Genomic DNA, 26,080 nt, shown 5'->3' with positions numbered 1-26,080 from the left:
GTGAGCGCGAGCAAGGGAGGTTGGACAAGATTTGCCGATTCAGGGTCCATCCTGCCCACGTGCTAAAGTTTGTAACTCCCACCATTATTCCATGCGACTCCCTCGAAGAGGTAGAGCGTATCATTCATCGCAGAAACGCGTGATGGCTAGCAGAGTAGAGACTTATCCAAAGGAACTTGATGTGGTGTTATCATCCGATGAAGATAGTTTATGTCTCAGGGAAACTGTGCATTTCTGCAGTTGTACGCGTTACAAACTTTAGCATACGGGAAGGATCGAAGAGCCGTCACGGTCGAGAGATAAGCAAGCACCACCACCAGAGACCTGGTCAGCGACAATAAATATACAGACCGGATTCACAATGATTGTTTACCACTAGAATGCCGTGCGAACCTCGCATTCACGCATCAGCGCGTGCCAAAGTTTCCTGTACGCGTTGCCATCGGCGCAAGAAGAGATGTGATCGTACCATCCCCTGTTGTGGGAATTGCGCAGCTGTCCAACATTCTTGCAGTCTTGCAGAAGAGACTCATGACAGCGCAACGTATTCGGTCGCGTACGTTTCTCATGGCGGCATTGAATATCTTCTAAAAGTCTTGGTTGACAATTTCATAGATTTGTCCAAAGCCTTGAAGAGCGGATACGCGAATTGGAAGGACAGCAAGCCATCCTGGCGTCACCCGGGGTACATCAAGATCCAGTGACTGAGTATGCACCAGAAGGCTCTCTGCCTGAGATCGGCGAGACCACCGGGCATGAGGATACCGCGATGGAAGTCTTGAGACAAGACGCAGGCCTCCTCTTCGCTGACCAACACGTATCGGATCTCGTTTCCAATGTCGACGCCGGTATCGTGCCATCACCAACTACATCAGCATCGCGGAATGTCGACGAAACACTTCGCAATCGTCCTCGTACAGCAGAGACCCTCGATCAAAATTTGAGAGACGTCTCCCTCGCAGCCGTGGCAGAGCCCTACTTGGGCACCATTTCTGGGTTGACATTCGCAAAGTTGACGCAAGCAGTGCTTCGTAGACTGTCCCCAGATGGTAGGGATTTCGTGTTCAGGACCAACATAAACGGAAATACAGTGCCTATCGAAGGTGCTACGAATCTGCACCTGGATCTCATCAGCAGCATGTATTTTGATTACGATCAAGCAATTGACTTCTCTCTCATCGCGGAAGAGAGCACGATACCTCTGTTCGATATTCCGACTCAGAGGGAAATGATCAAACTTCCCACTCGGACTGAGGTCCTGCGTCTGGCGACGTTCTACTTCGATCATTCTCACACTTTGTATCCCATCGTCCACCAGCAAGAAGTCATGTCAGACATTTATTTAGTCTTGCAAAGTCCCGACCACCAGCTCACGATGTCTCCACCGTGCTTGTTTCGCGTCTGGATGGTCTTGGCCATTGGTTCCACTACACATTCTTCAATCGCGTTGACAGAAGAATCTGTGTCACAATTATACTATGAGAAGGCCATGACATATTTTGATGCGTCTATGGACCACGGTGATATAGTAAGTAGGTATGGTCAGCTGAGAATCAAGTGCTAACACAGGCAAGATTGCATTAGAAGTTATCATGCTTCAAGTATCGTTTTCCTTCTTCAATCAATCGGGTCCAAGTATGATGACTACCATGACAGCTAATGCACATACTCTCGGCTAACAGATTGCTCTACAGACACCTGGTTTCTTGTAGGTACCGCTGCACGCTTAGCCCTTGGTATGGGTCTTCATTGCGAGTCGACCTACCAATCTTTGTCGAATGCTCAAGCTATAAGGCGTAAGCGATTATTCTTCTCGATATACATGATGGACAGGTGAGGTGCCATAGCTTGTTGACTCGTGTAAAGCTATCAGCTACTGACACCGCCATGTTCAGGTTGGTCTCCATCACTCTCGGTAGACCATTTGCCATTCACGAGGATGACGTTGACATTTCGGTGAGTGTGCACTCCAGGTTGCGACTTTGAGCGACCTTACTGACTTCGTACGTGATTAGCACTTCGCTATCGAAGCATGCGAGGAGTTGGATCACAGTCCCTCTGCTCCTTCCAGTACTCTGTGCAAACCACCACTCACCGTCACTGAGCATATTTTACGACTGCGAAAGATTGCTAATGACATCGCCACGAAAGTATACTGTAAGCGCGTGGTTTCACGTTATTCAGCAATAGAGCGGCAGCAGACCTTGGAGGCACTCCACAAAGATCTGGTACAATGGCGACAAAGCGTCCCATTCCCATTGCCGAACTTACATACCAAGGTACCACATGGATGTACGAGCTGGTACGACCTCAATTTCTACACACATCTCACAGCACTTTATCGTCCATCGCCTCTTTTCCCAACACTAGACATCGACAGAATCAACCTCCTCACGGAAGCGGCAGCCATGGCTATACGCCATGCAAACAGTATGCGCTTACAAAAGCGTCTAGCTTTCAACTGGTTGACTCTGCTCACGATATACAACGCGGTTATAGCTCTTGTGTATTCCGTAACAGTACGTCCGGAAAATCTTGCTACTTCGCAAGAGTGTATGCGTGCAGTAGAAGATCTAGAGCTAGCGGCTGAGCTGTTCACCGTCCTGGCCGTGAAGTTTCCCGCCTCGAGAACAATTGGTGCAATGGTGGCACAGATCATCGATCGCTACAGACTACTGGGCGCTGGTCCGCCAACTTGAGCTGTTGTTGGGTGAGAGTTTAGCTTGAAATTATGACTCTGCTTCTCCATCGGACAAGCCGAAACATCGAGAAATCAGTCATCTCCACAATCATCCATGGCGGAGAGAAACGACTTTGCATACCAAACACAGCCATGACAGAACCTATCGCTGCAACGTCAAAGCTCACTTCTGGTTGATGCATGTGGTAAAGCCCTATCTGGAGTCAACGAGGAGTTCTTTCGTCACCACGGCTAGTTTGGCTGGTGTGAAGCCTGGAGGTAGTTCTCTGCCATATGCGATCAGCAAAGCAGCTCAAATCTATCTCGTCAAGACGTTATCCAAAGTTTGCGCACCCAATATTCGAGTCAACAGCGTGAGCCCGGCTCTCATGCTGACAGATTGGGGTATGCATTTCGAAGAGAAGGGACAGCTTGCGCAGGCGGCGCGCAACGAACTCAAGCGTCCGGTCACGATACAGGTATGTGTATTTACACAAATTTGCTAACAACTTGGTATTGATATCGGCTCAGGATACCGCAAATGTCGTTCGAATGCTGCTTTTCAATGACTCCGTGACCGGACAGAACGTGGTAGTAGACTGTAAGAATGCAGCTGATACAAAATTTGACGGATTTCTTACTGACAGCATTTGTCTTGATGGGTGACTCGTAAATGTCGTGAAGTACTCTGGGATTCTTCAAAGTCACCTTGACATCTGCTAGACTACATCATGAATTAAAAACAATCTGCAACACGTCTTTCCAACCAAGCATTTAGTGTTTGAAGTCAGGGTTGAGATGCTCTTCGAGCATGTAACTCGGCTGGAACTCGACGAACAGTGTTTCCTGAAAGAACAGTCAGCAGGACTCGCGGATCAGTAAGGTTTGTTAAGACTTACAGGTTGACTGGCCGATTGGAATGTGCTCATCGCTTCATCATCAGGTACGATCACCTTTGGAAGCCCCGTAGCTTCAACCATGAGCTGAATCCGACAACTTTTCTCTAATAGTGTGTAAAGATATGCTGCCTCGTCGACCGTTTCACCAACCGTGATCAAGCCATGGTTGACCAAGATCGCAGCTTTGCTGTCGCCAAGCGCACGCGCGATATTGGTACCTTCGTCCTGACCAAACGCTATGCCTCCGTAGTTGCGATACACAGAATGTGCTTTGTAAAAGTAACACACATCCTGGCTGATCATGTCAAGCTCACGGCCGAATGAAGCCCATGCTTTACCATATAGCGAGTGAGCATGACATATAGCGTGTGCGTCAGGACGGGCCAGATGGCAAGCAGTGTGTATCGAGACACCTGCAGCATTCGCTGGTACGGACTAACCAATAGACCCATCATTCAGCACTGATAACCAGAAAAACCCACGGATTGGAGAACTCACCCTGTTACCATCCACAATGTTCCCTCGCATATCAAGGCAAATCAAACCACTGACTTTCATCATGGAGAAATGGACACCCAAGGGATTGATCCACAGCCTATCGCTGAACTCGGGATCTCGGACGCTGATATGGCCGGCGATACCCTCTGCATAGCCCTCACGGCCAAAGATTCGAAAGGCGCCGGCGAGGTGTTCAAGTGTCCATCGTCGTTCTTCTGCGAACGATGCAAATCTGGGAATGGTAGCTACTGGCTTGCCGGCGTGACCCATCGCTTCGAGTGGCGTGAGTGGCTTCGTGGATCGTGCAAGAGACTTGATGGCTGGATCAGTGACCCCGAGGGCGATTGGTGACATCGTAGGCGAGTGGTTGTGTGATGTTCTCACGGGATATCAACGAGTACAAGGAGAAAACGAGTTCACTCTGATGTGCTTGCTGGGATAGACAGTTGCCATTCTTGCCGTCATCTTATAGCATATAACTTGGCGTCGTCTCGGAACGGAAGTCACTCCAAAGTTATGCGGTCGGCCATGCCGCCGGACATGCCGACACCGCCGTGACATGCAAAGATAAGCAAAACAACTCCAGGTTATCGCTTTTGTACCGCTATCTGCATGTCGTAGAGGCTTACTCTGTGCTGTAGTAGACTTTCTTGCTGGAATTGGCTCAGCAACTCGTTGACCGAGGAACAAAAAATTGCGAGAGTGTTTCATTCTAGATACAGTCAGAACCAAACAACGAGCTTGCATGATAGTATTCATAGTCAGTAGTGTAAAAAGATGCAACAGCTAAACAATTGATGGTGCCATAACAAGGTTTACAGATGAGAAGTGCAGAACTAGCAGCACAGTATAAGTTCCTTGAAATTGAAGCGTCGTGCAGTCAATTCAGCACGATGCGATGTTCGAGATAGCATTGACATGAGGTCGGCGTCGTCAAAAAATCAAAGTATCGAGGGTTATATGTTTGCGTGACAGCAATTTGAGCACATACGGCCACAGTCAGCTGAAAACTGGGCATCCCGTCCGCTCTGCCATACATAAGCAGTTGAACGGCAGATTAGTACTACGGTGGGTGACCACGTGGGAATCCCTGCTGCTGTATGTTTTGCTCATCTTCTTCCCAAATGTTTTGTCAAGAGAGTCCCCACATAGCTTTTGACAAGCAGTTGAGAAGTACATTCACCCCAGGGATCCGCAGGGTGACCCAAGCGTAGTCCTTGTTTGTACTTCCAAATTCCGACGTTGAGCATCGATACAGTTTTGGCACATAAACATCGTCATCTTTGTGTCTTGATTCTCGAAGACAATCGGGATGATCGGAAACCGCTAATTTCCATCACTGTTCCTTCATCATTGCCTGATGATGTTGTCACCTAGCTTTGCCGCGCTGTTTACCGGAAGAGCCCAGGAACCCCGAAGCAGGTTCGTGAGGTTTCAGAAAAGGCTTGACTGCAACATCGTCATTCCACTCCCATCTATCATACTGACATTCGTCTTGAGGTCTTAGATGGATTGGCAAGGGCAGATAACTTTGCATACGAGTCCGCTCAAACGTCTGGGTATTTTCTTTCCTCTTGGCAGGTACGCAAGCCGTTTGACGGTGCAGAGTAGTCCCCAAGACTCCTGAAGTCTATGCCTTGTGTGCCTTGCATGACGTTGATCTGATCGGGCCGCGCAGTTGCATGGGATAATATCTTATCGATCTTCCATTTGCAGATTAGTTGTTTTGCGTCGCGTCCTTCTTTTTCAGCAGAGGCATGACGGATGTCAAGTCTTGATGTCGAAGACATATTCAGTCATACTCTATTCTTGGACAGTGTACACATGTTGAGAGGTTGATGAAACCCCACAGCCTTCTGTGGGATATTGCTGTTGCGAAGCTGCGTGGCTTTGCAGCTACATAGTTGGAGAGAAGTCCGTCCTCCAACTTCTGCTCGCGCTCGGGACCAGGTCTGGCACTGCCAGAACTGGTTGTGCATTGCCCAATTCGACCATGCAGACGCTGATCGATGCGGTTCAAAGCGGCAGTGCGTCACGCGATAGTTCTGAATCACATCAACGGGACCGTACAGTACAGGTCAAGATCATGGTATATACTACTATTCGAAGTGAAGCCATTTTCGTGTTCGTGTTCACGTTCACGCGCGTCTTCAGAGGTTTCTACGTGGAAACGTGGACGGTGGGGTACCTTTCTGGGCAGACCGGGATTAGAGCTCTGGAGGCTGGAGCTGACGAGTACGGGAGGATTGTGGACCTGTGGAGCAGTGAAGGTAGCGTTCGTGCGGAGAGATGGATCTGGCATCTGGCTGGCGTTACAGGAAAACAAAGAACCGAGCAAGTTAAGAGCGAACAGGTAAGCTCACGGAGCGCAGAAAGAGACCTCCTATTCTTCCGGCCGGCGGCTATGGCTATGGTTGAAGCCATCGGGGCTATTGTGCCTGGCGAGTCAAGCACGTAGAATCAATCTGAAGACGATGCTCAAAGTCTCACAAAATTGGCCATGTTCTGATGACTCATGGGCGAGCGACAAACATTGTGCAATTGGTGTCGGTTCTCGCGGTACGAAGTTCTGGACAAAGAAATATCCGGTCGACGAATACGTACGCAACCTTGCTCAGTGATGCCATAGCACGTAGACAGACGCAATTCCACGACATTTAGAATCCGGCGCAGGAAACAACGCTTCGTTACTGAATCTCGGACAGCGTATGTTGTGACAATGTATGCCATTTGATGTCGGCTGTTCTCGTGCGTAACACTGTAGTTGATACTGGTGGATGCGTGTGTGGAGAGTGGAGACTCGAGCGGACAAAACAGTCTGGAGTCTGGATCAAATCAAATCGACACGAGTTCTGCCGAAAGGCCAAATGCGGGCAAGGGTCTTTCTCCAGAAGCGCCAACGAGCACGCATCGGCCGCATCGCCCACTGCGTCGTGGCCGCTTCAAGAGATGTCATGCGTCCATTTGACAAAAATTGCGAATCGCTCCACTTCGCAAGTGCAGTGGCCGATGAGCCAAGGGGGTCAATGGGTCACAGGTAGCCCGTTTTATCTTGCACCATCGTGCTGTCTAGAGGCGCTCTTCAATTCTATTTGTACATACCAAGTCTGCCTTGCTCAACCTCGTCCAACCCTCTGGCACACCGCGTTTCCACAGACTTGCATTATCAGCATCCATCGCTCGCTTGTGACACCGCTCGGCGTACCTGCAGCAAGCGCTTGAACTGTCTCGGATCGACGACGCCCTATTGGCGACCCTTATCAAAAACTATCTCGCCCAAGCCTCACCGCTGCAGCAGCAGTTCTCGACGACAGGTACGCACACTATTCGTTTCCTGTTTTCTTGTTTCTGCCCCTCCGAGGAATGAAATTTGCTTCTTGTCGAGCATCGAGCAGATGGTGTGGAATCTGCGCCAGCCGTGTTTCCGATGGTCTGCAAAGCCGATTCAGGGAGCCCGCTGACACATGCGACGACAGTTAGATTCTCGGGCGACAACTATCTTCAGACTTTACATAGATAAGCACGCTCGCTTCTCTGCAAGGCGCGCCCTGTCTGTGTTCAGTGCTGTAAAATACCGCTGTTTGCTACAATACGCCAATAATCCCTCGGCCACCCTCGGCTTAAGTTGCATGTCAACCACATTCGTTTTATCTTAAATCGCGCTTCCTGCTCGTCTGATAAAGATGAGTCCTCCGCAGCAACATGCTCGTACTCAGACGTCCAATACCCGCCGAGCCGCTCCCACACATGCTCGCACGCTAAGACCTCCTCCACTGGGTCCTAGAAAGAACAGCCACTCGGGTCATTCAAGAAAGACTTCTATCGGCACAAAGACTATCACCACTTCTGCCAAGAACAACCACAGAACAGATACAGCTATCGCCCCAGAGGACGAAGACATGGCCGGTCTTCCTCAGTTCTGGTGAGTGGACATTGTCGTCGCTGGCCCTTCATGCACTAACCAGTCTTAGTGCTACCTGCGAGAAGCAGATCCTCACACCTGCCTGTAACTCGATCCTCTACTGTTCAGAGAGCTGTCGTCGAAAGGACCACAACAAGCCTCTCAGTCATTCGATCTTGCCCTCAGAACCCTCGCCGCAACCCACCACTCCTAGAAGCTCGTACTTCTTCGATGACCACCAGCATGAGATCCTCCCAATGCGATCACCAACCGTTGTTCGTCCCCCATCGTTGGCATTCTCGGACGACAGCTTTGACCTGTCCGGCAATGAAGAGCAACCTCAATATCGTCGCAGCGAGAGTGATGGGTCTCGCTACTTCTCGCACTACAACCATCACTCTGCCGACCACAGTCCTCGTCGCGCGAGCTATGATCCGTATACCCCATCGTTGTCACACACACCGGCTTCGCTTCTCAGTACTGTCGGATCATATCTGTCTACTCGCCCACTGCCAGGTCGCAAGAACCCTTACAGTGCTTCTTTCAGCTCTCTCTCTGTTGATCTCGTGACGCCGGTCGTCAATGCAGAGTCACTGGCCCCAACGACCGACCTCAGTCATCAGGCCGCTTCGCTTCGCAGCACCGCAAGTACAAGCACTGCATTCCGCGTCGTCGAGGGAGAGATGAGCTATGGCAAGAAGGATTACATGTCCGGCACTTCGCCCAGCAAGGGTAGTCTTCGACAACTTTTCTTCCACGAGGCCATGCAAGCTCCTCCCAGACATGAGTAGCATGCATGCATCCTCCGTGTTTCACTTTTGCATATTGAGTTTAATTTCACGAAGTTTATGATGGATACAAGGTTATGGAACAATATCGCGCCATCTTGATAAAAGAAGGTATCAGCATAGGGCATTATAAAAACCATAAAGGCCCGGATTTGGTCTTTCGGAGTTGGGCATTACAAAAAGTGTTTTAGAATCCTTACGAATAAAATATTGTCAGCTCGAATGATAGCGTTTGTCATTCGATCGCGTTTGTTCAACGAAAGCCATCGTCATTGCATCTTCCCATGAGATCAAATCTGAATGAATCAATCAAGCATTGGTCTCTCGTCTATCTCATCGGTATTCTACCATTCAGTGTCCAATCACATGCGGTGACATTGGTGGTGGGGGTTGTATACAAAAGACGAGAATTTGTGCATGCATATCTGGCCCGTGCCGCGCAGACGCGCCTGTGCCAAAGCATTCTCGCTTTCGCTGGAAGCACATAATCTGTGACTTCTGTTCGACTTGACAAATGCAAAATGCAATGCGAAGGGTAGTCATAACAGGCCTGGGAGCCGTCACACCTCTCGCAGTTGGTGTGTCTGACCGAATTGTTGTTCACTCGCAGCGGGAATGCTCATGGAATGTACAGGCGTTCGACCGACTTGGAAGCGACTGATCGATGGCCATTGTGGAATAGCAAACATCAGAGACAGAGACTCAAAGTTTGCGACTCTGCCATCGCAAGTTGCGGGTGTCATTCCTCCTGGCAATAGAGTGGATGGTGGGTGGAATTCCAAAGAATGGTTACAGCTGGGCGTGAGCGACACAGGTTCCTTTGATCATTCAACGATTAGTTGACAGTGGAATCAGGATGACCGGAAAATGGCATTATTTTCACAGTATGCCATGGCTTCAGCGGAAGAGGCCCTTCAAGACGCTAAATGGATGCCTCAGTCCGAGGAGGATCTTCAAGCAACGGTATGTTGGCAGAGTATCGTGGGCCACAATGTAATACAATCCTAAATCTGCTTGCAGGGTGTCTACATTGGCTCTGGTATAGGCAGTCTGGATGATGCCTACAACACAGCTGTAGAGTTCGAAAAGGGTGTACGCCAAACCTTCTACTACCACATTGGAGGGTGGAAAACTCACACTACCGCAGGGCTACAAGAAAGTATCGCCGCTATTCGTTCCCAGACTTCTGATCAACCTGGCCGCAGGTCACATATCCATGAGGTACGGGTTCAAGGTGCGTGTGACTTTACCAGAATGATGACAGACCGATTGGACTGACGGTAGCAGGGGCCTAATCATGCAGCGACAACGGCTTGCACGACAGGAGTCCATGCCATCGGCGATGCTGCCCGTATGATCACATTCGGAGATGCAGATGTTATGGTTGCCGGGGGTGCAGAATCTTGCATTCATCCACTCGCCGTTGCTGGGTTTGCTCGCGCCAGAAGCTTGGCTACAGATTGGAACGACAACCCACAAGAGGCTTCAAGACCATTCGACAGATCGAGAGCGGGTTTTGTGATCGGCGAGGGAGCTGGTGTTGTGGTGCTTGAGGTGAGTATTACTATTGTACTCTATAGTGCGATATGTTCTAACCTTATTCGTCATACAGGAGTTGGAGCACGCAAAAGCACGCGGAGCCTCCATTTACGCCGAAGTCAGAGGCTATGGCCTCTCGTCTGATGCACATCATATGACTGCCCCTCGAGAAGACGGTCAGGGGCCATATCTCGCCATGAAGCGTGCGCTAAAGCAAGCCGGCATCAAACCTGGCAGTGTCGACTACGTGAATGCTCATGCTACCTCGACTGTACTTGGTGATGCCGCTGAGAATCGTGCCATCAAGACACTCTTGCTTGGTGAACAAGGCTACACGAAAGCTGGCGAAGTCAATATCAGCAGCACCAAAGGAGCAGTAGGACATTTGCTGGGAGCTGCTGGAGCGGTAGAGACCATATTCACTGTACTGGCCTTGCAAAATGTATGTGCCAGACTCCAAACACAACTGAGTTCGACTAATTTGACATAGAATATTCTACCACCAACTTTGAATCTCGAGCAGGCAGGCGACCCTGCGACCGACTTCGATTGCAATTATGTACCAAACACAGCTCAGGGTCACAATGTGCAAGTCGCTCTATCCAACAGCTTCGGATTTGGGGGAACGAATGCAAGTATTTGTCTAAGCAAGTACCAAGACTGAAAACATCTTTCCGAATCCGAAGCTTATAGCATTGTCGGAAACGTCCGCGTCTATAGAAGAAAAATGATCTTGATGGAGAGAGTGATTCTTGTTGCTCGATGGAAACTGTCAATCCTCACGAAAAGCGGCGCGCCCCAGGTTTGCCCAGCGGGCCGCCGCCCACAGATGCCCCACCTTGGGCCGATAAGTGACGGGACTCCAGGTCATATCTCTATACCGCGATTTTTCTTCTTGCTGCTTTGCTTCTTCCCTTCTGGAGAAACATCACAAATCCTTGTGCGTCCTCCAGAAAACAACAATGTCTTCTCCAGCCGGGCCCTTGATGCTTGGCTCAAATGATGAAGGCAGCCAGAACGCCATTTATCTTCGGCTGAAAAATAGAAGCCAGCGCTATCATGCAAAGATTCCGGTGCTGAAACGATTGCCCTTCCCTTCCATTGCGATTATCTCGTTGCTGGTGCTCGTCAATGTTCTGGTGTGGATTGTTGTTGGTATAGTCCTTGTGAGTAGACCCTGACTTGACTGCTTGTGGAATATGACTTCTAATCTGCAATAGAGCTATCACACGTAAGAAATTGTTACGGCAAGGAAGTATCGTCATATTGACTGTCGATCAGATCGCTGGTCTCTACTGCTGTACTAGCATATTCCCTAGGCCTCAGACATGCTCTCGACGCAGATCACATCTCGGTATCGATAAAACATGCACTTGGATTTTGATTTCAATGCTAATACAGAAAGGCGATTGACCTCATGACACGCCGTCTCATTGCAGCTGGCCAACGTCCAGTAACAGTTGGCACATTCTTCTCACTGGGCCACTCGACGTATTTGAGCCCTACATACACCTTTCCATGTCAAGCATACTGATCTGTGCCTAGTATCGTTGTAATAACATCCATCGTGGTGGCTTCGACAGCAGCCGCCGTCTCATCGCGATTTGGAGCATTCTCTAGAGTTGGTGGCATCATCGGAAGCAGTGTCTCGGCCACCTTCCTGATCGTGCTTGGTATCATGAACGTGTTCATTTTGTACAAACTTATCAAACAGCTTCGTGAGATCATCAATTCTCCCGCTGACTCGCCTGAGCCCGAGTTCACCATTGAAGGCGGAGGATGTCTGTTTCGTGTATTGAAAGGCATGTTCAAGCTCATTGATCGGTATGTTGTTGGTGGAACGAGAGTCAGATGTAACTGGAGCTGACAGAAATTGTGCAGTCCATGGAAGATGTATCCGCTAGGTGTTCTCTTCGGCCTAGGATTCGACACATCATCAGAGATCGCCCTGTTGGGCATCAGTGCCATCTCCGCCAGCCAGGGAACATCCATCTGGCTCATCCTCATATTCCCTGTTCTATTCACCTCGGGCATGTGCTTGCTAGATACTATCGATGGATCTCTCATGTGCGCCGTCTACACTTCTACCCGTCTCGCAAAGGACCACATCGCTGTACTATATTACCAGGCTGTTCTCACTGGTGTCACCGTGCTCGTGGCTGTGGTGATCGGTGTTATCCAATTCCTCGGTATGTTGCAGGGAGCGGCTGATCTCGAAGGCGGATTCTGGGATGGTGTCGAAGTTGCAAGTGACAATTATGACATTATCGGTAAGTTGCCCTTTCTCGTGTCACATCTAGAACTGTACTAAAACCATTTTAGGTGGTGCCATCTGTGGCAGTTTTGTTGTCTTTGGTGTCGCGAGCGCTATTCTCTATCGACCATGGAGAAAACGTGTGGATGCAAAGCGAAACGCGCTGGTTCTTATGAGACCATACGAAGAGGACCAAGACCAAGTGAGAGAAGCTCATGGACAACCCGAGATCATGCTCGAGGAGATCTCAACACCACAAGTTCGTGCTGACAGGAAAGGAGATATTGTGGTGTAATTAGGACCAACTTACAAGAACCGATTCTATCTCCGATCTGTTTCCAAAACACCTTGCAGCATAACAACTTTTTGAGATTCGGAAGCTCAGTGCTTCAGCTTCTTCCCACTCAGTTCAAAACATCCGGCACTGCTTCAATACCTTCCGTGATATAGCGCTGTACGGTATCTGCTTGCTCTGCATAGAATTTGTGCATAGTCTCATCATTGACATAGCCCATGTGGGGTGAAAGAACCACAAGTGACCGGCCATCTTTGCCCCAGGCAGTGTTACGCCAAGGGCTGTTTAGAGGCAGTGGCTCCACGTCAAAGACATCCAACGCTGCACCCCTGATAGCACCCTGGTTGAGAGCATCGAGTAGCGCCTTTTCGTTGATCAGGGGACCGCGAGAGGTGTTGACCAGAATGGCATTCTTTTTCATGATGGCGATCTCAGCTGCGCCGATAGTGCCTCTGCTACGATCCGAGAGCACATAGTGCATACTGACGACATCTGCTGTCTTCAGCAGCTCTTCTTTGGTCACAGCTTTGATGGAACCTTTGGGAAGGCCTGCCTTCTCGGCTGCTTCGTCAGCTTTTTCTTGGGTCAAGTTTGCACTCCACGAGACGACCTTCATTCCAAATCCTAGGATGGCTGTACGCGCAGCATTGGTACCAAGCCTACCGAGACCAACGGCTCCATAAGTCTTGTTGGAGAGAGTGAAGCCAAGACCTGTTTGGAAGGCACCACCTGAGCGCAAAGCGGCATCCTCGATTGGTATGCGAGAAGCAAGAGCAAGGATGAGGGCGAAACAATGCTGAGTCGTAGCGTCATATTCAGGTGCTGGAGCTATCAATGAGGGGAGGTCCGCATGAGTGATGTTGCGATTGCCCGGAGCGGTAGCAACAACGATGCCGAGTTCTCGTGCGGCTTCCATGTCGATAGCACGATTGCGTCTGGCGGTGGTAACAAGGAGTTTGAGGTTGGGCAGCGCAGCGAGCAAGTCTTTGGGAAATGGAGTCCGCTCCCGCATGGAGCTGATAATTTCATATTGACCGAGACGAGTAGCCAGTGCTTTTATGTTCTCCGGGCTGTTGGGCGATATGGTGTCGGGGAAGCTGTCGACATTGAGATTCTGGATGTGCTTGAAATAGGTGGGGCCTATGCCAGCATAGTCGTCCAAAATGGCAAGAGAAGGCATTTTTGCGTGAGAGCTGAAAAACAAAGTGTTGGAAGAAGAATGGCTCAGAAGGTGTAGTGGAGCGGGACAGAACGGTAGTCAGTCTGGTTCTTACGATGATGTGCTGAGGGGCAGGAGCTTCCCCCGGATGCTAGCAGCGGTATATACGAGAGGCTTCATCATGTCAGTGCCGAGGCAATGATTGATGGTGGATATATGAGCAGTATGAGCAGGAAGAAGCAAAAGCACCTCTTCCTGACATGCAACAATACCGAGGCCACGACACGAGGAGACGTTTTTGACAGAGGCAAAAGAGGAAGGCACCAAGGCGCAAGAGCAAGTGAAGGCTTGGCATCGGATTGTGATTGTCGATTGCTCCACACTTCGCGACAGCCAGCTCGCGCGAGCTTCTTCTTCTTCTTCGTCTTCCCATGTCTTGGTAGTAATCAGCTTCCATTCTTACAGCAGGATCGCCAGCGATCATGGGCTCTCTGCTACAGTTGTCCGACGTCGCCGAGTTGATCCCACGACGTGATGCTAACTGCTTCCGCGAGAGTGTCGCCGACCTGCTTGGCCGCACGTCAACTCACTTCCCTGGCGCCCAGCCAGTGAGCTTTTCGCGCCGCCATTTCCGTGAACTGCAAGACACCGACTACTGGCTATGTGAGAAGACCGACGGCATTCGCTGCCTCCTCTACTTTACTACCTTCCCTGACGGCAACAACGGCCATCGAGAAGCCCATATGCTCATCGATCGCAAGAACGACTACTACAATATCGATAACGAACATTTTCACTTCCCACTCCCCGACGGCCCCGACGCCAGTTATCATACCGAAACTCTGCTAGATGGCGAGCTTGTTCTGGACACGCTACCCAATGGTGAACAACAGAGAACCTACTTGGTCTTTGACTGTCTTGCTGTCGACGGCAAGTCCTTGCAACAGCGCACATTGGACAAGCGGCTGGGTTATTTTGTCGAATCCGTACTCAAGCCTTACAACAAGCTTCTGAGCCGATACCCTGAGGAGAAGGATGAACAACCCTTTGTAATCACTGCAAAGAAAATGGAAAAGGCGTACGGTGTCATGATGATGATAAAAGACGTCTTGCCCAAGCTACCACACGGCAGCGATGGCCTCATTTTCACTTGTCGAACTTCGCCCTACACAAGCGGTACGGACCCAAAAATACTAAAGTGGAAGCCGCCACACGAAAACTCAATCGACTTTCGATTACAGTTGGGCGAGTTTCCATCCATCACAGAGGACGGTCAAAGATTCACAGATTACGATGCATGTCCACCAATGTTGTTGCTGGTGTTCCATGGCGACAAGAGAAACGAAGTCTTTGCCAACCTTTACGTGACCGAAACCGAATGGGAAAGCATGAAAGGCATGCAGCAGATTCTGGACGGGCGGATCATTGAGTGTTACAAAGACGAGCAAGGCCGATGGCGGTACAAGAAAGAGCCAAACGGCGAGCCGCGGTTCCGAGACGACAAGACGGAAGCCAACCATATCACGACGGTTGAAAGCGTGCTAGAAAGTATTGAGGATGCCGTGAGCGAGCAAGACCTTTTGGACAACGCCAAGATGATCAATGCACAATGGAAGAGACGTGAGGCAGAGGCGTCAAGGCCACAGGCGAACGGCGCGCCACGTTAGCTGCGAAGGGAACACTGATGAATTGACGACTGGGGAAGAAACGATTGGGGATTTGGAGAGAGAGGATTCGCTCTATGGATACAGACGTTCACAAAGATACCCACTTACGGCACGGCGTATGGTAGTGCCAAAGCAAAGAATACGATGATTTACGCACGACATCAAGTCGAGAACGAGTCGTGTAGAACAAAGCGAATGGAGTGACTGTAAGGGGTGAGTCGAATCTTGCTATGTACCCAGCTACCTAGTTAGCTACCTAGTTATTACTGCAGTTGAGGTAATCATGTGTTAAAGTAGGTAGACTTTCGTGTGCTTGACGCGCCACGGATTTGCGGAGACGCCCAAAGTCCAAGCATCACGAAACGACAATGATCTAGAGTAACGACAAGACTACTTCACTTCGGCTCACACGGACAACTCTGGTCCAAACATCACATGAGCGTGCTCAAGACCCGCAAACAAATTCCCAGACCAAACCAACCTTGATACTCAAATCCACCCTCTGGCCATACTGCGACCGTCCTCATTGTCTGCTCTGCCTGGCCCCGCCACCAACACTTGTTCCTCTTTGGTTCAGAATATCACCTTGATTCCAGAAAAGACAGTATCGGCATTCTCAGACAACACACCATCGTCCTGCCATTCGGCCGCTACAAGTTCAGTCCGCGACCGCATATAAAGAGCAAGGAAGACGACGGTCAAGACTCAAGATTGTCTAGCCGAAGGAGGTGAGGGAGGATCGAGAGGCAAGCAAGAGCTCTGGCCTAGTGGTGCGTGGAGGGGCAGAGAGTAGATGGATCCGCAGAGCGTGGCCTTTGTTCCTCACAACGACTCGTGGCGCTTGTGCAACGACTTGCTGCGTCTGCAGCAGGTCCAGCAAGACCACACCGACCGCCTACTACGTCTTGAACGCCGCCACGAAGACGACGCCAGGATGAAGTCGGTTTGGGGCGCCACCTCTCCTTTCCCCAGCGTCCTGAGTAGCACTCCTCAGCAGGCTCCCGTCCACCACCTCAAGGACTTCGACGATGAGCCCGTCAACCTGATTGGCAGCCTCCACCTTGATCCTGACGACGAGCCCCGCCGTATGGGTGCAACCTCTCGCGCCAACAGCGTCCGCTTTGACGAATCTGCCAACCAGGGCCATTGGGCTCATGCCTCGCGATCCTCGATCGACTTCCTTCCACGCAGTACGAGCAGCTTGGCCGGTCTCGGTATGACCGAGCGCACTTCGTCTCACAAGTCTGATGGCCGTGCCAGCTCGGTTCATTCTGTGAGATCTGCCGCTTCAGGCCGTGCCAGCAGCATCAATCTAGACGCTGGCTATGCTTCTCCCGTCGACACTCCAGCAATCGCTCCTGGCCTGTTGATCTTGGGGCCCGTCCCGGCCATTGTGCGTTGCTGGGCAAACACGAATTTCAAGCACGACTCCCTTCTGTATGCTGCTGTGTCTACCGCATCTTACAAATCTCAGGTAGATGAGCGTCTGGTCCAACATCTAGGACTGGAGCACTGCATAGTGGAAAGCGCTTCTGGTGGAAGGTCGCTCGCTTTGTCCGTCTACTTTGCAGAAGCTGTCCCACACCCCGTCTCAACAAGATCGAGTAGTCCAGCACCACAGGTTCCGTCAGTCACAGTCGAGTTTAGCATTGTCGCCTCGACGCAACCAGGGCTTGACTCTAAGGCTATTCAGATCGTTATCGGCAGTGATGTGCTTCGGTCACATAACGCTGACATTCTGTTTTCATCCAACAGCATGACCATATTTGACGACGATCAGTGCAAATTGTCTATTCCCCTTGTTCGACCTGAGAATGAGGCAACTTTTAACTCGTTGTTCATCTCGTCTTTACAACCAACAGAGCTCCACCAACATATGATGCCAGAAGAACCGGCCCAGCTCAATGGACTGGGTCAAACGGAACCGAACACTCCGTCTAACGAGTTGATTTTCGAGGATGGACTTTCACAACCAGTCGCTGACACTCTCCAAGAAGCAACCGAAAACTCAACGGTTGAGGAGGACTTCAAACCCAGCGGGCCACAGTCATCTGCTTCAAAGGGTGTCCGGTCTGAAAACAAGGATTCCACTTCGTCGACGCAAGGCCCGACTTCTGCACCACCGACCTCATCGCCATCTATATGGAGTAATTGGCGTCGTGAGACATCGAGTCAAAGCAATGGTTCTGAGACGGCGGGTGCTACATCCAAGACCAAAGACATGGGCTATCAACGGCGAGATGCTGGCATCAAAGTGCTGAGACCAACAAGAAGTAGCGGACGGACGTTTTCCAGTGGGTCGGTAGCATCGTCGCCCGCTGGAGAGGGAAGATCGCGTTATTTTGACGATGGGAAGAAGAGAGGGCTGGACACTGTCGCGGGTGAGGAAAAAGGTACGAGAATAACGGGAGATGTGCCAGTCGAGGCAGTGACGAGTAAGACAAGGAGCAATCCAGCAGGCGGAGCTTCAGCTTTCTCGTGGCTGCATTCGGGAAACAGAGCCTAAGGCAGCGAAACGCAAGAGCATGTGCGGTGCAGACGATTCTCTTTGCTTTTCGAAGAGGACTATAGAACAAAGTATCTTTATTAATGGTCAATTAACGCCTTTTGAATAAGCTTGAGGCTAAGCTGCTCGATGACAATGTCACTGTGAAGGCCAAGCTATTGGGAATGTATAGACCGGCAACGTTGGCGATTGCGACAAGTGAAGTGGACCAAGTTGATCTGTTTGTCTGTTCCTGTAGGCAAACGGAGGAAGCGGCTCTGTAGCGTGGTGGTCGTGACAGACAGGTTGGCGCAGATCACAGCTCGTTCAAGCGACCATCCCCAGGTACGGGATCTGAAGGCAGATCAAAAATCTACGTCAACGCCCTGTCGCAGGACAAATTGCACCTCGTTAGCACCAGACAAGCACGTGCAGCAAGCATCGCCGGACGTCGTGTCGCTGTATATCTACGGCCATCTCTTTGATCCAACAGAGCTGCCCTCCAGCGGCGGCTCCCCCAGCGTCAAGACGGCGTCCTCAAAGAAGCAGAAAGTCGTCCACCCTGCCGCAGACGATCCGAGACACGCATACCATCACTCGGTCCATGACCCTGGCCGCCAGCCGTCGTCGCCGCAGTCCTCGTCTTCGCCCTCCAGCAACCAAGCTGCAAACACTCCTTCGTCGCCGCCGCGCTACATCCCTCCCCACCTGCACGCCGACTCACGAGCCAGCTCTCCCAGCGACGCCTACGCTCAGCTGAACCTGGCCGAAGACATGACCCACTCCACCGGCCAAGAGGACGCTGATGCTCCCAATCCCACCCAACGCCCTGCCTCGCCCGCCAAGCGATCTGCTGCTATCATGGAAGGCTTTGACCCTGCCCAAGACTCCCTCACCTCAATCCCACCCACAGATGCCCCTCCGGCATACCACGCCGACCAACAGCCTGCTGATTCACCGTCCACACCGAGCATCCAAGAGCAGGTCACACACATCCAGTCTCTACTCAACACACCCATAGAAGACGGTTCAAAGGGCTTCGTCGTGGCATCTAGATGGTTCAATCGCGTCGTGGCTAGAACAGAAGGTGCTAACCAGAAGGACTTTGATGTCGATTTGTTGCAGGGGGAGATTGGCAAGGTTGACAACTCATCTGTCATTGCTCCAGGTAGGTGCAATGCTGTTGCCACGTCAGGCCATCGCTAAAGCTGTATCCACAGGTGCATTTGACGACCCGCTCGCCTTTCCCGGAAACCCCGATCAGCCCTTCATCCCTCTGCGCGCCGACGTAGAAAGGCCCCTTGACTACGAGATATTCACCGAAGAAGCATGGCGTCTGATCGTCGCGTGGTATGGCACAGTCGACGGTCAGAAGTCCATTGTTCGTTTTGCACACAACTCGGCACCTCTAGGTGCACCATCCGCTCATATCATCTACGAACTGAGCCCGCCTGTCTTGACTGTACGCAAAGTAACAAGTGCCCCTCAACCCACTCAAGTCGATGCAGCTGCTGTCAAGCTGGTCGCTTCACGTACTGAGCGCTTCCAAAGCTTCCTCGCTCGCGCAAAGGAAGCTGCCGGTATTCCCTTGCAGCACAAGGTCAGGATTTTCAGACAGCTAGACCCTACAAAGGTTTCTGGTGACATGCCTGCGATCGCTCCACCGGGTATTCCGAGCCCTCCGACTTCACGAAACCCTTCTCCATCACCTCCTGCGTCTTCGAAACTTGTCGTTGAGAGCTCTACTTTTGCCAAGTGGACCGAAGGAACAAACTTCGAACCGGTCGATGGTCAAGATCACACTGCGAACGAGAAGTACAACGGTAAAGTGGACCTCGGTACACTTGGCTTGATTTCAAATCAGACTTTGATTCTCGAGGAACAGCAGCGTGGAGCAGGCTTTGTCTCAGACGTGGCTAAGAAGCAGAAGAAGAGCACGGAAACCACGAGCAAACAGACCAGCCCTGCTCCCACAGCCCCCGTCACTCGAGGACGCACTCGCAAGGATGGCAGAACCCGTGGCACTATTGGTCTGATCAATCTTGGCAATACGTGCTACATGAACTCAGCCCTACAATGCATAAGTAGAGTTGAGGAGCTGGCCGTCTACTTCCTTCATCAGAAGCACAAGCCTGAGATCAATGCCGACAATCCGCTTGGCTACAACGGTAGAATCGCAAATGCCTATGCTAACTTCCTGGCTGGACTCTACAGCGACAATGCCACTTCTGCCTATCGACCCAACGGTTTCAAGAGCGCTCTTTCCATGGCACAGCCTATGTTCTCAGGTTACGGGCAACAGGACTCGCAGGAGTTCCTGAGTTTCCTGGTTGACGCTCTGCACGAAGATCTCAACCGCATTCACAAGAAGCCCTACATTGAGAATCCAGACTCCGACGATAAGACCGTTCATGATCCAGAGGCCATCAGGCAGCTCGGCGACACGTACCGGAAGAACCACCATGCTCGCAACGATTCTATCGCTATGGATCTATTCAACGGCTTCTACAAGAACACCATGGTCTGTCCTGACTGTGACAAAGTCAGTGTGACCTTCGACCCATATTCTCTTCTTACTCTACAACTACCAATTGAGAACACGTGGCAAGCGAAGATCATGTTCATGCCCGTCACCGGATACCCTTCTGCTTTCGAGGTGGACGTCGAGAAAAACATTTCTGTCAGGGCGCTGAAGGATATCTTTGTTGGTAAAATCGGCCGTGGGCTTACCCGTGAGAGACTCATCTTTGCCGAAATGTTTAGTCATCGTTTCTACAAGATCGGGTACGACAGCCAGACTCTGTCGGAGCTCGACTTCTCGAACACTGATGTTCTCTGTATGTACGAGCTCCCAGAGGTGCCGACGAATGCAGCCTTCGTGCCAAAGAAACAGATAGCCTACCGCTCGATGTACCACGATTCGTCGGATGATCCTTTGCCAGGAATGGACTCGCCCCTAGCAGAGACTATGGCGATGCCCGTCTTCCACTCCAAGTCGGACAGGCGTTCGTCGGGCTTGGTCCTTAACCCAACTCTGATCACCATCACGAGAGAGGAGGCCAAGGACTATGATGCAATCTTGAGAAAAGTGCTTGGTTCTATTGCCACCATGACCACAAAGCGTATACCCGAGCACAGTCAGAGCAAGCAGGGTCAAAGTGCGGCCGAGGATGTCCAGTCTGACGCTGATGTCTCCATGCGCGACGGTAGCCAGACACCCTCGGCGCAGCTGTCAGATACCCTGCAGTCTGCAAGCTCCATCTCCCAAGACCCGAGAAACATGTTCGAGCTTAAGTATGTTCAAGCAACTGGCGACATGTTCATGACAGGAACAAACAGCATCGGCAACAGTCACCCCATACAGAGCCGTGTCCGGACCGTTGAGCGACGTAGAGGCAGCACCACTTCAGTGACTTCAAACACATCTGCAAGGAGTAAAGACTCTGGCTACGATGGTCAGGGTAAGAGCTCGTCTGAAAGTGACGAGGATGCTGACCCAATGGTGGATTCGTTCAAAGCCAACGATCAGAGCACATTCTCTGGTGATGTACAGAGCGATGATGAGTTAGGCATGGGTTCGCTCGAACAGTTGTCGGCAAAGGACAATCGCAGACGTAAGTTTGACAAGAAAAAGCTCAAGAAGACGTATTCGCGCAAAGGCGGTCGTCCAAACAACAAAAACCGAGCGCGTTCTAACCCACTTCGCTCTATAGCAGCAGCAGATGAACCCACAGCAGAAGACAACGAGTTCTACGTCAGACTCGGCGAAGGTATTCTGGTAGAGTGGCAGTCAGACGCCTTCGAGTCCATGTTCGGCGGTGGCAACGGTAACGGTCAGTTTACATTCAACGAGAAGGAGGTTCCTTTGGTAGACGATACCGAGCTCCAGGTAAGGAGAAACAAGCGTATGCAACGCAAGAAAAACGGCATCACTCTCGACGACTGCTTCACCGAGACCGGCAAGACCGAAGTGCTATCAGAAGACAATGCATGGTACTGCGGCAGATGTAAGGAGCTTCGCCGTGCCAGCAAGACATTGGAGCTGTGGACAGTGCCCGACATTCTGGTCGTCCATCTGAAACGTTTCAGTGGCGAGCGATTCAGGCGCGACAAGGTAGACGTCCTAGTTGACTTCCCCATCGAAGGACTCGACTTGACCAAGAGAGTTGGGTGCAAGGAAGAAGGCAAGGAGTACGTTTACGACTTGTTTGCTGTCGACAATCATTATGGCGGTCTTGGTGGAGGCCATTACACAGCCTATGCCAAGAACTTCTATGATGGTAATTGGTACGATTACAATGGTAAGGCATAACAGGTGAACATCATTCAGATTTGCACGATTGCTAATTCATGCATAGATTCTTCCGTCGGTCGACAGAACGCAGAAGGAGTTGTGTCTACAGCTGCGTACTTGCTCTTCTACCGCCGCCGCTCAGCCACGCCGCTAGGCCCTGCATACCTTCAAGAGTTGGTTCTCAAGGCACGCAACCCTGATGAAGCCTCCGAGGCAGAGGACGAGTCGGGGGAAGGCGAGCGTCTCGGCGACCACTCCTCAGCTACCTCTCGCCTGCTTGGGTCGTCGAACGCTGGAGCAGTCGAAGCAGGAGCCAGAATCACCGGGACGCTTCATCGGGGAGCCAACGCAGGTGGCCCTGGCAGAGGAGTGAGCCAGGCAGCGAGGTTGATGAATGAGGTCGATGACGACGAGGGCATCTCTTTGAACGATGAGCTCTATGGCAACAATAGCAACAGCATTACTGCCGTTGCGCTGGCCAACCAAGATGCCACTTGGGGGTTTGACGGCTTGGGTGAGGAGGATGATAACACCACTTCTGTCAACACACCTGCCGACACTTCTTCGGATCGTCCGGACGTTGGCTCGGACATCGAAGACCGATTGATGGACCTGGATCGTGATACTAACTTCGACGACAATGACGATATGCCTTCGCTGGCGGGTGATGAAGTGATGACTACAGAGGGACCCGGACAATTTGACGAACCTCTCTCAAGCGTACATCAAGACGAATAGACGTCGACCTGCTCGGTGGTTTGGCAAGCTTGGCTGGTGGCAATTCAAAAGGTCAAGGTGACTTTTGCAGAAGCGTGTGTCTCGCAAACAAATGATGGTCTGGGTCAGAGATGCAACTAGAAAAGCCAATCATAGAAGTAGACGGAAAAGAAGTCCGATTCGCTGGAAACATCAATGCAAGTTTCAAAGATACCTGGCCAAACCGATGATACTCTATTCGTGAACAACATCTTCCATGAGCCTCGTTTGCTTGACCTCAAGTGACCATGATCTGAGGGCACGTCTCGTAAGACCAGCGTCATACATGGCTCTCTTGTCGGCGAATGCGCTGCAGTAACATATTCAAACTCGGCATTCAACCACCTGCATCACACATTCTCCGCACGAATCCAAGTCAAGGTCACTCCGCAATCCCAGCATTGCTGCAAGAGAAGCCGGGGAAGGACTACCCTCGGTGGCTTGATGTAGAGGTCAAGAATCTTTCAGCCTGCCCCATGCTGGCTTGACATCCACCGAACCATGCTCGTCTACAATCTTGCCCCGATCCCATTCTCGGCCCTCGCCTTTCTTTGTCCAGACGACATCCTCTTCTGACTTTTCGCCGCCCTTCTCCCATTTGCTAACCTCTTTCTCGGTGAAACCAGCTGCACGGAGTCTGTCTGCGCCTTGCTGTTTCCATTTCTGGCGATCCCGTAGAGCTTCAAGAGCCTGGTCCCAGTCATCGTCTTCTTGTGGATCTGGTCGCACATCGGCAGACGGGTCGTAATTCGAGGAGAAATGGGAGTCGATGGCCGAAGCATGGTTTTGAGTGCCACGACCTCGTAAACGGACTGGATGATTTGACGGTGGGGCAGGACCAATAATGGCATCTAGAGGATCGGAGTCGGAAGCGTCGGATTGTGGAGAGTGCTTCGCGCTGCGGCGACGAGTCGTGTCCTCTGACGACTTGGATGGTCTAGTCGAGGCATGGCGATTGCGTGGCGAACGGGAGCGGTGTCTAGTGCTTGTATGGCGGTTGCGTGGTGAAGATGAGCGGTGTCTTGTTGATTCGTGACGTTTTGAGTCGGGCGAGCGACGGTGTCTATGACTACGGCGTGGTGAAGAGCGGTCTGGTGATTCGTGACGACGGTGGGAGCGGGAGCGTGTGGCCTTGGCATCAGGAGAAGGGTGACGATGGGAGCGAGAGTGTGTGGCCTTCGCATCAGGAGAAGGGTGACGATGGGAGCGAGGCTTCTGGTCGGGTCTCGAGTGGTCTTGGGCAGGGTCAAGACGTCTCCTCTTGGGGTTGTGCCTGTCTCGGGCAGAGTAGAGTTGCTGAGCAGGACGCTGGGAGTGAGAGTTGGACAGGTTCTGCAGACGGAGTCTTGATTCTTGGGCTTCTTTCTTGAGCAGGGCCGAGTTGTGGTTGTCTGTGTGGCGGAGGATGTTCCTTAAGAAGGTGGTATTTGGTTTCGGAGCATTGGCGGATCGCGAGCTGGTAGCGAAGGCATCAGCGATGCGACACACAGGATAGTAGCGCTCACGGATGGCACCTTTTGTCAATCAGTGAAGCGAGTCTCGACGATGACGAGGACACGGCCTTTGCGTCTCGCTTGAGCATTTCGGTGACATAGTCGTCGGTGATGTCGTCGTGTCCAGACACGGGCATGTTCTCTATGTTGTTGATGGACTTGAGGAGAGTTGATGGACTGCACCATGTACAAAAGGGAGGGGCCAGAGCTTTTGAGACGAGAAAGAGACGAGCATGTGAAAGAGGAATCGGCCAGGCCGTGACGTTGATTTTGTGGGGAAGCCGCCCTCGGTCGACAAACATGTAAACAACAAAACTGCGACCAACTTGAACAATTCGATACACCAAAATGGCTGAAACTGAAGATTTGTCGCTCACCATTCTCAGCCTAGCTGAACCGCTGCTCTCTGCCCATGGTGGCGGCGATGGCATCACCAAGTCATCGCTCGGTGCAGAGCTCGAGCACTACAAAGATCTCTTTTCCAAGTTGCGCTTTTCATATGTTGAACAAGTCACCAAAGAGAACTTTCTCAAGGCCATAGTCGCCAACCCGCCACAGCTGGTCGATGCTGCTGAGAATGCCCGGCTGGAACAAGATCTGGCTCAAGCAAAAGCCGCTCTCAAGGCAAAGAAAGAAGAGACCAACCAGAAAGTTCGAGAACTGCAAGAGCTGGCATCTCGTCTGGCACAATGTAACCCCTTCGCCCTTTCCTCTTGCGCTCTGTCACTGACTCCAATCGTAGCCCATGACTTGATCCAACTGCAAACCACTCAACTGCACGCTCTGCCTGCCGACATCCAGAACCTCCAACTCACCATCGCAAACCTCAAAGCCGCCCAAGAAGCCCCCTCGTCCTTGCCCATGCTCAACCTTCCCCTCCATTCCACAAACGCCCTCCTGTCAGAAAAGGAATCAGAACTCGCCCGACTCGATCGTGAGATCGCTCAACTTCAATCTGCCTTGCCCGACAAGAAACGCTGCGTCGCTGCCCTGAAGGCTGACCTGGAGCCCATCGAGTCTCGTAAACGCTCCGCCATTGCAGACGCTCAAGACGCTCATAAGAAGCGAGGACAGCATTCTCTTGCACAAGACCTTGACGAGAGGGGAAAGTGGCTGAAGTCGGCTGATGCCGGTCTCCGTTTGATGCTTCAGATCTAATCTCTTTGTCCTTTGGACGTGTCATGGTCCTCTTCCTTCTTTCTCTTGATTACCTAGATACCCAATTCAACTTTGCTTTTCTTCTCTCCGTCTACACATCTTCTGCCTTTGCGCACCCATCCTACTGTGGTCCTGTGTTGTGTAGCGATATCTTTTGTGAAAGTCGAAATCGTGTTGTATTCAGAGTATAGAACCAAGTCGCAACCATTCTACA

The 26,080-nt window shown here is 51.3% G+C and overlaps 11 protein-coding genes across 11 annotated transcripts; 8 read left to right on the top strand and 3 right to left on the bottom strand.

The window, feature by feature from the left end:
* Positions 1 to 380: 380 nt before the first annotated feature.
* On the top strand, positions 381 to 2,699 carry M436DRAFT_74762 (uncharacterized protein; the record flags this gene model as incomplete). Its single annotated transcript, XM_013569877.1, has 6 exons — positions 381 to 556; positions 616 to 1,528; positions 1,575 to 1,635; positions 1,695 to 1,833; positions 1,896 to 1,956; positions 2,016 to 2,699. The coding sequence occupies 6 exons, from the start codon at positions 381 to 383 to the stop codon at positions 2,697 to 2,699; spliced, it is 2,034 nt and encodes a 677-aa protein (XP_013425331.1).
* A 136-nt stretch (positions 2,700 to 2,835) lies between these two features.
* On the top strand, positions 2,836 to 3,346 carry M436DRAFT_51743 (NAD(P)-binding protein; the record flags this gene model as incomplete). The annotated part of the gene is made up of 2 exons (XM_013569601.1): positions 2,836 to 3,159; positions 3,212 to 3,346. Coding segments are annotated over 2 exons (459 nt in total), but the record flags the coding sequence as incomplete, so codon positions are not given.
* A 108-nt stretch (positions 3,347 to 3,454) lies between these two features.
* On the bottom strand, positions 3,455 to 4,431 carry M436DRAFT_65842 (putative aldolase; the record flags this gene model as incomplete). Its single annotated transcript, XM_013569788.1, has 3 exons — positions 3,455 to 3,526; positions 3,580 to 4,014; positions 4,078 to 4,431. 3 exons carry the CDS (start codon positions 4,429 to 4,431, stop codon positions 3,455 to 3,457), a joined length of 861 nt encoding a protein of 286 aa, XP_013425242.1.
* Positions 4,432 to 7,760: 3,329 nt separating this feature from the next.
* M436DRAFT_84004 (uncharacterized protein) lies at positions 7,761 to 8,769 on the top strand (the record flags this gene model as incomplete). The annotated part of the gene is made up of 2 exons (XM_013569876.1): positions 7,761 to 7,999; positions 8,049 to 8,769. The coding sequence occupies 2 exons, from the start codon at positions 7,761 to 7,763 to the stop codon at positions 8,767 to 8,769; spliced, it is 960 nt and encodes a 319-aa protein (XP_013425330.1).
* Positions 8,770 to 9,292: 523 nt separating this feature from the next.
* M436DRAFT_74759 (ketoacyl synthase domain-containing protein) lies at positions 9,293 to 10,969 on the top strand (the record flags this gene model as incomplete). The annotated part of the gene is made up of 8 exons (XM_013569875.1): positions 9,293 to 9,344; positions 9,401 to 9,567; positions 9,622 to 9,729; positions 9,787 to 9,858; positions 9,914 to 10,000; positions 10,054 to 10,320; positions 10,379 to 10,747; positions 10,796 to 10,969. The coding sequence occupies 8 exons, from the start codon at positions 9,293 to 9,295 to the stop codon at positions 10,967 to 10,969; spliced, it is 1,296 nt and encodes a 431-aa protein (XP_013425329.1).
* Positions 10,970 to 11,291: 322 nt separating this feature from the next.
* M436DRAFT_51969 (high-affinity nickel transport protein-like protein) lies at positions 11,292 to 12,854 on the top strand (the record flags this gene model as incomplete). Its single annotated transcript, XM_013569642.1, has 7 exons — positions 11,292 to 11,471; positions 11,526 to 11,536; positions 11,587 to 11,659; positions 11,711 to 11,796; positions 11,851 to 12,129; positions 12,187 to 12,575; positions 12,628 to 12,854. 7 exons carry the CDS (start codon positions 11,292 to 11,294, stop codon positions 12,852 to 12,854), a joined length of 1,245 nt encoding a protein of 414 aa, XP_013425096.1.
* Positions 12,855 to 12,963: 109 nt separating this feature from the next.
* Positions 12,964 to 14,034, bottom strand: M436DRAFT_52271 (D-isomer-specific 2-hydroxyacid dehydrogenase family protein; the record flags this gene model as incomplete). Its single annotated transcript, XM_013569688.1, has 1 exon — positions 12,964 to 14,034. One exon carries the CDS (start codon positions 14,032 to 14,034, stop codon positions 12,964 to 12,966), a length of 1,071 nt encoding a protein of 356 aa, XP_013425142.1.
* A 461-nt stretch (positions 14,035 to 14,495) lies between these two features.
* Positions 14,496 to 15,680, top strand: M436DRAFT_65837 (mRNA capping enzyme, alpha subunit; the record flags this gene model as incomplete). Its single annotated transcript, XM_013569787.1, has 1 exon — positions 14,496 to 15,680. One exon carries the CDS (start codon positions 14,496 to 14,498, stop codon positions 15,678 to 15,680), a length of 1,185 nt encoding a protein of 394 aa, XP_013425241.1.
* A 793-nt stretch (positions 15,681 to 16,473) lies between these two features.
* M436DRAFT_74755 (UCH-domain-containing protein) lies at positions 16,474 to 23,197 on the top strand (the record flags this gene model as incomplete). The annotated part of the gene is made up of 5 exons (XM_013569874.1): positions 16,474 to 18,115; positions 18,659 to 19,333; positions 19,386 to 21,854; positions 21,888 to 22,466; positions 22,524 to 23,197. 5 exons carry the CDS (start codon positions 16,474 to 16,476, stop codon positions 23,195 to 23,197), a joined length of 6,039 nt encoding a protein of 2,012 aa, XP_013425328.1.
* Positions 23,198 to 23,668: 471 nt separating this feature from the next.
* Positions 23,669 to 24,845, bottom strand: M436DRAFT_65835 (uncharacterized protein; the record flags this gene model as incomplete). The annotated part of the gene is made up of 2 exons (XM_013569786.1): positions 23,669 to 24,671; positions 24,721 to 24,845. 2 exons carry the CDS (start codon positions 24,843 to 24,845, stop codon positions 23,669 to 23,671), a joined length of 1,128 nt encoding a protein of 375 aa, XP_013425240.1.
* A 211-nt stretch (positions 24,846 to 25,056) lies between these two features.
* Positions 25,057 to 25,866, top strand: M436DRAFT_74753 (uncharacterized protein; the record flags this gene model as incomplete). Its single annotated transcript, XM_013569873.1, has 2 exons — positions 25,057 to 25,399; positions 25,451 to 25,866. The coding sequence occupies 2 exons, from the start codon at positions 25,057 to 25,059 to the stop codon at positions 25,864 to 25,866; spliced, it is 759 nt and encodes a 252-aa protein (XP_013425327.1).
* Between the last annotated feature and the right edge of the window lie 214 nt (positions 25,867 to 26,080).

The sequence above is a fragment of the Aureobasidium namibiae genome, assembly GCF_000721765.1.
Source record: "Aureobasidium namibiae CBS 147.97 unplaced genomic scaffold scaffold_14, whole genome shotgun sequence".
In the NCBI taxonomy this organism is placed as follows: domain Eukaryota; kingdom Fungi; phylum Ascomycota; class Dothideomycetes; order Dothideales; family Saccotheciaceae; genus Aureobasidium; species Aureobasidium namibiae.
The sequence above is the reverse complement of the archived record's forward strand: the minus strand, read 5'-3'. Positions and strand labels throughout refer to the sequence as shown.